The sequence below is a fragment of the Gavia stellata genome, chromosome 31 (genome assembly GCF_030936135.1).
Source record: "Gavia stellata isolate bGavSte3 chromosome 31, bGavSte3.hap2, whole genome shotgun sequence".
NCBI classification, from domain to species: Eukaryota; Metazoa; Chordata; class Aves; order Gaviiformes; family Gaviidae; genus Gavia; species Gavia stellata.
Genome location: NC_082624.1, coordinates 5,830,182 through 5,839,851, shown reverse-complemented (window position 1 = coordinate 5,839,851; position 9,670 = coordinate 5,830,182). Strand labels below are relative to the sequence as shown.

At 48.0% G+C, this 9,670-nt stretch overlaps 1 protein-coding gene across 1 annotated transcript; it reads right to left on the bottom strand.

The window, feature by feature from the left end:
- Positions 1-589: 589 nt before the first annotated feature.
- On the bottom strand, positions 590-8,616 carry LETM2 (leucine zipper and EF-hand containing transmembrane protein 2). The gene is given in 11 exon segments (XM_059831437.1): positions 590-2,030; positions 2,647-2,721; positions 3,480-3,566; positions 3,710-3,820; positions 4,445-4,564; positions 5,818-6,021; positions 6,470-6,604; positions 6,949-6,969; positions 6,971-7,093; positions 7,251-7,707; positions 8,487-8,616. Coding segments are annotated over 11 exon segments (1,431 nt in total). The 5' UTR covers positions 8,534-8,616; the 3' UTR covers positions 590-1,979.
- Between the last annotated feature and the right edge of the window lie 1,054 nt (positions 8,617-9,670).

Sequence of the window (9,670 nt, the reverse complement as noted above, 5' to 3'; positions counted from 1 at the left end):
GGAGTTGTCTCAGTTCCCACAGCAACAACTCACTCAAGCTTATTTCACTGCCGCTTCTTTTCTTTCGCGCTTCAAGAAATCCTAGCCACAGTTACCCTGAGCTTGTTTACCATATCAAAAAGACTAACTTTGCTCCCCTTGGCGATGTTCTTGCTTCGATATGGGTCAGTGAACTAGGCTGGCTCTGCAAGCCCCGTTTGTGTGCTTTTAAACAGGGAGACTTCTCCCTTGCATAGCTCTTCCCACTTACCTTGAATTCAGGAATTCCATCTCACTATTTACATGCCTTAGCCACACAGAAATTACTTGCATTCTTTTACTTCTGCGGACTAATCTCAGCGCTTAACACCAGTGAAACCTTGGACTGAACAACATCTGTACTCAGCTCTTTAGGGGGCAAAACACTTTCCTAGATGAAGCGGGCTCTGCAGATGTTAGGTCACAGTTCTGTTCAAAGAACAGCAACCGTCAGCATTATCAAGGAGACAAGGCTTCTGTTAAATAGCCAAGTAGCCAAAGGCTATTCTCTCTCAGTCAGCAAAGCAACGGCTACCAGCAACGTCTCATCCGTGCTACACAGAGGCAGGAGTGATGCTTCAGCAATGGGGTTATTTTATTGAAATAACGTTTGTTCTCATTTACTAACCACCAATTGAATACAAATATTCAGCATTGCATAGTGGCTGTACTGACAAGGCAGGGGTGCAGGTACAGAACTAAGAACACAGTACAATGGTAGCTGTCTTCCGCAGGTTGTTTCTGCGTTGCTAGTAAGAGCCTGAAGTCACATGTTTAAAGTGCTGGTAACACCTGACCTTGAGATGACTGGCTTTTTTTTGAGTTGGATTGTTCTAAAGGCTGTCTGACCTCTAGAAAAGACGTTTCCTTCTACATAGCACCAAATCTAACTTTTACACTAAGTATAAATATACATATTTAAAATCCATAATGTGAGTAATTTCTGAACATTTACATAGGACAAAGTAAAAAAAATTAACAAATGCTAAAAACAGCTTTTCAGTATCTTCCTGTAGAGCCTACCAAAAAACCACTCAGACTGGAGTGTGTGAAGAATCGTTTTGTAAAGTATAGCAAGTCTGAGAGCACTTGCTGATGTGGAGTTCTGAGCCTGATAAGGTTTAACCAAGTCTTTTATTGGACTTGCGAAATGTGTGTGGGTCCCTAGGCTGCTACCTCACATGACCCAGCAGGATCCTAAAAATGCAAGTCGCCGCCTTCTGTAACAGTGCCTGGCACCTGCTGCAGCTCTTGCTGATGAATGCAAACACTCACGCAGTGGAAGCTGTCCTCTTCACCACTCTGCTCTTGTCCAGCAAGTTCTTAAGTCTTTCTGAACAGTTAAGTTCAACCACACCACTGAGGAGAGTGCTGGTCCTCCCTTTGTTGCAGTTATTCTCCTTGGTACAAACGTGACAGTGAAATACAGCGGCTACATGGGTCATTCTGTGCGCTAGTTATTGGTTAAACCACGCTAACTAGGATCGAGAGCTTGAGCTTGTAAAGCTGCAGCAGCAGGGCAGGCTGCAAGCCCTGGATACGTGGGTATGTTCCTGCCGAGGATTTCGGACTGTAGAACAGGCTTTACTGGACTTCCAGCCCAGCTCACTCTGCGCCCAGGCCTTTATGACAATGAAAAGCTGCCTTTCCTAAGGTTTAAGAGCACAAACACCTGTTCAGTAACAGCACAGACAGTAGCATCATTATTAACGTATTTACAACATAAGTTAAAACGGTGGGGTAAGGGATCCAGTACAAACGAGAAGCCGGTGCCATCCAGCCAGCCTTAGCGTGGCCTAGCTGCTAATTAGCTTGGAACAGACGGAGAGGAGAGGCCCCTGAAGGGCTACTGACACCTTGTTGTGTAAAGCAGCCTCCTGGAAAATCCCTTTTCCCCTTTGAGGGGTGCAGAAATGGAAGCTCTTCTCTCCCAGCGTTAGACAGTCCTCGCTGGCTTCAGGCTAGACTCCATTGGCGCCGGCCTTGCTGCTCTGAGATGCTTCCATTTTAGTCTAGGTGTAAGAGAAAGTTGCAGATTTTAGGCAGTGCCAATACAAATGCTTCTTGAAATTCAAAACCTTTTTTGAAGAAGGTATCTTCCCATTTACTATGGGAAGCTACTCTGGAAAATAGCAGTTGACTAAGGTCAAAGTTCTTCTGTTGATAAAAGTCAGTTTGGACTCCCAAACTTGCCTTAAGTGGGCACCCCAGATGTATACATAAGCAGCTAGATTTAAATCAAATATTCACAGAAAGAAAATGGGCAAAAGGCAGGCAAGTCACTGTAGAAATATTTTTACAGATACAAAATGGCATTTAACACTATGGTGGTTCTGACGGAAGGCTGATCTATCCTAGTGGTCCAAAGCAGATTATTAAGGAAGAGTAGAAGGAAAGGACACACTAGTAATTCCCCACAATGCTCCGCTACCTTCCCCAGTTTGACTGCAGTCTCTCGGTCACATGGTATTTTTGTATTTAACAGCCCTCAATGCAGTTCTCGTCCACAACTTATCCAGTCGCTCCTTGAACTTAACATTCACAACACCTTGTAGCACAAATTTCCACAGGTTAAGCTGTGTGAAGAACAATCTCCTTTGGAAAGTCTAAGAATTTTGAAAAGCTTACCTCTCGTGGGGGAGGCTTAACTGACACTCCTGAGACTGGCAATTTCTCTGTTGGCTGGGATACAAATTCTTCATTCTTTAAGGAAAAAGCAGCTTTAAGTCACAGAACCCTCTCAGAAAACAAAGCTCTAGCTAGACCCCGTACAGTCCCTTCTCCTTTCTGAACAAGGCTGTTCCCTGCAATGCGTGTTTGTGAAAGCTGTATGTTGGCATTGCCGTCATTCCCCCTACGCAATTTAGCAGAGCTATTTGGAAATACTTCTAGCAGCTGACGCAATATTCTCCTTTAATTTCTGTTGCTGCTTTTATCAGCTTGGACTAATCTAAGGAATTCACTTCAGCCTTACGCTGAGAACTGTATGCTCTCGCTTTCTTACTCTATGTATTTTGACTCTTTTTGTCCTGGACAACTCAGCCCAAGTTCACTGGGAGAGCTGAAAACAAGTCACCTTTAACTGGCTTCTCTAAGCTAAAGGTACTTGGGTTGAAGTCTCTGTATTTATGTGAATAAAGCAACTTAGAAGCTTGTGAGTGCTCCTCCGCTGGAAGCCAGTAACATGGTATTGAATAACCAGCTGTTTCAAGCAACAGGACAAGATGTGTCACAGCAGATCTCTGTACCCTTTCATTACCTCTTAAGTCAGAGTATGCAACTGTGGGGCTCTTGGGCAAAAACACGTACACAATGCAAGAATATACATTGCTCATGTGCTCTGTGCAATGGTGTCAAACATTGGGTTTTGTCTAGCTTTGGAAAGGTTTGTTCACATGCTCTTCCCAAAGATTACAGCACTACAAACTCATTTTCCTACTTGTAGACTGCTATTTTCTAACCTTTCTTCCCTGTACAATGGGGGCAGGATCCACTAGGGTCTCTTGACCTTCAGGAACGGATGTCATGATTTCGGCAGTTTCTCCTATCTATGGGAGAACATATAGTTCAGTACAGTTATAACTTCAGTCCACTTGGAGGATCAAAGAACAAGATTCATGTCATAGTGCTTCATTTTTATAATGTGTAATGGTTAAACTATTAACCGGAAAGTTTTATTCAAACAACTCGCCTTATTTTGTGGGACCGGAACAGATTGTGGCTTTACATCTATTAAGTACAAGGCACGGGAAAGCAGGAGCAGAGAAGGTGGAACATTCTCTTTTAAATGCAGATCCAGCCACTGTTAGAAGAAAACAGAAGGGAAAGTTGTTTCATACTGGCTCTACGTCAGTACTTATTTATATAAGCACTCTTTGTCCTTAAAGATCTTAACGCTATCTTGTGTTTGGCTAATACAGTTTTAGGTTACCACAATGAGAAGAAAGAGTTTTGAAGAGCTAAGAATACCGTATGGAATACACACTAGAGAGGAAGCTTCCAGCTACGAGTGAGGTACCAACATCACTACTGACGAACAGGCAACAGCGAAAGCTAAGTACTTTGAATTATCTACAGCTTATCTGAAATACAGCACCTACAGCAGTATCTGTAATCTGTTTGAATGCTTCTAAAAGACTACCGTTGGCTCTAGTACAAGTCTTGGCTACTTTAGAAGCTTAAAACATATTCCACTCCCCCCCCTTCATCTTGCTTCTAGTTGGCCCTGATGCTACTTGGTTTTCTCTTTAGTCTAAGACATAATCTGGATACTTCATGCCTTAAAGCTCATCTATGCAGGTGAGGATCTATCTAGAAACACTTGCATGAATTCTTAGTGAAACTGTGCCTGCTCCATCTGAACACTGCACACTACTCTGTCCTAGGAGAAGCCTTGTCGAACAAGACCAGACCAGAGCGTACTTGCCTGTCTGAGCTGTTCCTTTAGTTGCTCCTCCGAGAGACCCAATGATCGCATTCCTCTGGCTCTGCACGCGCTCTGCAGTTCAGGCACACTTAGGCCATTGACTCCTTCCTTGGCAATCATCTGAAATAAAAAGGAGTGTTCCTATCTAGGCATAGAGTAAGCCAAAACCCTGATGTACTTGATGAGCTTGAGCCCAAAGAAATGCCTCTTTAGGTAAATGTGCATAAAGTCATACCAATACAAAGATGAGACAGAATGGACTTTGTAGGCAATTCATTCTGTCCTTGAAAGCTGACAGTCTTCAGCTATAGAGGATGAAAAACTTTGATCCTGATTATCTTGTTTTACGCCCCCCCCCCCCCCCCCCCAAGTACTGAGAATTTCACTTTTACATGTGTTCCTACAGGTTTGAAGAATTCACTCAAAGGCAGGTGACCCTGAGAACTGTCAAGATTGAAGGCTTTAAAGCTGAACCTGTGGTTAGTTGCAGATGCCCTTCAGAACTGGTCACCTCTGACTAGCAAGAAGTTTTCTGGTCTTTCCTCCTTGTCATAATAGGATTCTTAACACCATTTCAAATTATCAGTTCCTACACAATCATAAAATGTAGGCTGGAAGGGACTTCTGGAGGTCCCCCGTCCAACCTCCTGTTCCAAAGAGGGTTAGCTTAGAAGTTTCTTTACATCGCTCAGCCTTTTCCATTTACGCTTTGAGCCTCTCTAGGGATGGGGATTTCAAAACCTCTAGACAACCTGTTCCACTGTTTACCCACTCACTGATATTTTTTTTTTTTTCTTATCAAGCTGGAATTTCCCTTGCTGCAAATTCTGGCCATTACCTCTTGCCCTTTCACTATGCTCCTGTAAGTCTGGTTCCATTTTCTAAAGAACCCCATTAGGCAGTTGAAAACAGCAAGCAGATTCTGCCTTGGCCTCCTCTAGGCTCAATAAATCTAGCCACTTTATAAACTAATATAAACTCATACTGAAGTCAATTGGTTAAAATCCGTTGTTTCCATATAGTATTTATTCCAGAATTGGAACCTCCCTTTTTTACAAGTTAGTGTGACTCCAGAATAAAAATATAAGGCTGTTCTGAACAGTGACAATATCTGCAGTGCCACACTCATTAGGGTTCACCAAAGGCAGCAAGGGTGCAGGAAGATGAACGCTCATTCTGGTTTTTTTTCTGGAATCTCTCATGGGGAGAATCCCACTCCCATCAATATTAAACTTCACATCTGAGGATGGAGCGTGGGCAGTGACACACGCCTTATGTAAAGCAGGCAGTCTGTGATTCAGAGGGCAGAACTTGAGGTTGCGAAAAGCGTGCGTTCCACCAAGGCAGTTACATCTGTGCTATTTTAAACTTACTTCATCATCTGCCTTGATAGTTCTGAGTCTCAGCAGAAGTTGAAAGCGGAGCAGATTGTTGGTGCCAATGGGCTGCAGCTCAAGCAATTTGCAAAGAGCTACCAACTGCGGCCGTTCCAAGTGTTCCAGGGTCAGCTCATCCTCAAAGAGCTTGGAGAAGCGTACTATCTCCTGGGTACTGGGCCGATGACCAGTGTGACGAATCTAAACAAAGCAGAGGCATCAGGGCCAAAAGCCAAACCTAAACAGAATCACAGTTTCTGAATCCTCTTCCCCCTCTGAGGAAGAAGCCCTTCCCGTTTCTCACACTGGTATTCCTGTCTCTCGATGGACACAGAATGATATAGTTAAAAGGCCAAAGTTAAATGGTTTTGAGTGGCCACGTAAAGGATTTCACAGGGTAAAACTTTCCCTGTTGTTCCAGGATGGAAATGCTTGTCTGCACAGATAGCTCTGACAGATGGGGTCAAAAGCTAGTGTCAGTAGGGCATTAGCCGCAAGAGGGTATCCAGTTAACAGTAACACCTGACAGGACAGCTCTGTGCTGCTAAACCTCTCTGCAGTCTTTGTACAAATCCCATATTCTCTGCCCAAAAGAACAGCACTATAGTATAAGTACTATTGTCGTCATCCCCAGCATGGCCCATTTTACCTGGTGCACGTAAGAGGAGAATTGTTTTCCTTGTCCTGTATCTGCTTTGTTCCTTTTGGCCATCTCTGCAATGGTCTCCTGCAGGAACTTTGCTAACTCCAGCTTTGCATTTAACTTCTTTTTCTGCTTTTCTTCCTTCATTTAGGGAGGAAAACATAATTAGAAATTCCACTTGAAAATCAGAAGGCAGGGGATTCTGGGAAGAGATGAAGACAGACTTGAGTACTGAAAGCAAATAGGCTTTGGTTACTGTAGAAAATGAAATTGCTGTGCACTTCCCTACTGATTACTGTTTACAGTACAATCTTCACATTCTGCTGTCCTGTATAGGAATAAGCTAGGAATGTCTGACCTAGACCTGTGTGTGAGGCTGATACTCATTTACTGCAGCAGGCAGGAAACAACAGCTCTTTATGCAGTTGTACAGATGTTCTAATGAGCTGGAGTACACTGTCTACATCTTCAGAAAGGACACAAACCTTTTTTGACTCTGTCTCAAAACGTCGAGGGCAGCATTTCAGGAAAGAGTTTCAAGAATACAGGTAACAGAAATTCCATGAAGGGGACAATGACAAACACCAGGAAGGGAACCAGCCGGAAGAGATCTGCACAAGTTCTCAGCAACTGTACAGAGAAGAGCACAGCAGAAATTATTATTCAACCAGACACAAAAAGATCTGTGTTCCAAAGAAGTGTGGAAACTGAGTGGTTAAACTTCTTTCTTTACCGTAAGCCTCTTGATGCATCATTTTAGCAAGGTTTTCGTATGTCTGGCACTTACCCTTCGTCTCTCCCTCCTAGTGAGGACCTGACCATGTAACAGCCTCCACACCATCCTGGCAGCCACCTTAGTGTCAATCCAAAGCAAGTGGAATCCATTGTAATAATGTTTCAGTTCATCCACAATTTTTTGGCGTAAAGGCTTTTTTCCCACGGGAGTCTCTATGACTTGTTCTGTTGGAGTTTTGGCAGACTTAGTGCCCTGGTTGACAGTACTTCGGTGGGGCGGAGGTTCATCTCGGAGCTCCTGACGCAAGCAGGCGGACGTGTGAAACGTTCGCGCAACTTTAGCTGGTGAGTGAGGTAGGCCAGTGCCCCACCGTGCGTAGCGCAGCTGTGGCTGGTTTTCAGAGTCTCTTACACAAGTCCGGTTTAAATGAGGATCCACTAGTTGGACAAAAACAACTGCTGGAGAGTATGGAGGATTGGAGTGCCCAAGAAGATGGGAGCCTCTGAAACTGGAGAGGTATTTAAGCAAGTAATTGTGCATTGTGGCTAAGGTACCTAAGCGTCACACACAAATTAATGTTCTTAGCACCAAATTAATCTTGTGAAATTGATCTTGTGGCTGCCTCAGTATCTGAGATTCCCATCCTTCAGCAACAGATAAAATATTGAGAACTTGTCCCATGTTGACAACTTTTCTCTTGGGGGAAAATAACTCAAGACTTCACACTGCCTCTCGGAAGCCCTTCTACCAACTGCATCAGCTAAAATTTGCCAGTTGCAACAAAGGAAAACCGAAGCCCCTTCTCCTCTCCCCAGGCATTTAGAACAGCGTTCTCTGTATTTCCTGCCCCCTCCCTCTCCCAGCAATGTCCGCTGGAAAAGACAGGCTGCACACTGAAGAGAGGCAAGTGGTTAGATAGCTTCATCTGTTATTTATAAAAGAGCTAAGAGCTCGCAGACTGCTATGCATTAGGACAACTGCTGAAATCCCTTAGTTTTAGATAAATCAAACTTTGCACTTCTCACGTTTAGCCAGTAATCTTTTGTAGAAGTTCGCAGAAGCACTCTAGTTTAAAGCATTGGTATTACACTGAACGTGTACACTAGCAAACATCAGAACAGCACCAGTCGCCTTAAATAAATCGCTGAATAAAAGCGTTATCATGCCAGGCAGCCTCCTTCCCCCCTTAGGTGTGACCATCCTCAGCCTCCTTCATCTCCACTCCAGCACGAGGAACAACAGGAACGCTGCGGCGCGGAGCGCCTGGCAAAATAATCCCCGTCTTACCTCGCCCTGGCTATCGCAAGGAGCGCGTTACAGCTGTAGCAGGCCATGGTGCCCCGGAGTCATCGGCTCTGGCTGGACGCGGGCAGCGGAGGGGCCCTCGTCTCCAACAGCAAAGGCGAGCGGCCGCGGAGCCCCGGGGAGCGGGCGGTGAGCGCTGCGGCCCTGCGGGGCCGGGCCCTGGCAGGACCCGCCGGGCCCCGGCGCATCACCCTCCCGCCCGCGCCGCTGCCGTGGGTGCGAGGGGAGAGGTGAGCGGGGCTGCGGGGCGGCCGGCCCCGGGTGGCAGGGGCACCGGGCCCGCCGCTGGCGAGGCCGCACCGGGGCCAGCCCCGGGGGCTCCCCGCAGATCGCCCGGCCGGGCCGGACCCCGGCGCCCCGGTCCCTCCCCGCCCCCCGGCTGGGCCGTCCCAGCCCCGCTGTCCCTCCCCAGGGCCGGTCCCGGCCCCCCCCCGCCCCGCCGGCCCCGCTCACCGCCGGCCGCGCTCCCCGCGAGGGGCCCGGCCGCCGCCCCAGTCCTCCCGGGCCGTCCCATCGCGCCCTGCCCCCGGCGCTCTAGCCCGGCGAGCGGCGCTCTATGGTCCCCTTGCCATCGCGCCATCGCGTTGCGTCACAGCCCCTCCGGCGGGAGCCAATCAGGAGGCAGGACTGCGGCTCTGCCGGAGGCCACCCAATGGGAGCAGGGCGGGGGCGGGGCTTGACCCGAGGTACCCTCAGGAAGGGCCGCTCATTGGCTGCGAGGGCGGCGGCGGCGACGTGCGGGAGGGCGGGCCTTGAAGGGTGATGTCACGGGCCGGTGCGTGACGCCATCGCGAGGCGGTGGGGCTGCGCGTGACGTCAGGGAGAGCGAGGCGGGGACGCGCTCGGGATCGGCCTGGGGAGACAGGAGCCCCGTGACGGCGACCGGGGCGGCCTCTGGGCCTGAGGTGAGGCCTGCGCCAAGGCCTGCGGCGAGGCCGCCTCCCCGGCGCGGTGCAGGGGGCAGGCACAGGCCTCGGGGCTGCAGGGGCCTGGGGAGCCCTCCTCTCTCCCACTCTTTACGTTACTTCTCGTTAGTCTTGCTGCAGGCTGCCCTGGTGCACGCGCAGGGTCGGCAGCGCTCCTGCCCGAACACTGAGGCCAGGGGAGCTCCGCTGGTGGCCTGTCCTCACCTGCGCCTTTTTGTTGTTATTTATGTAGCACCTGGA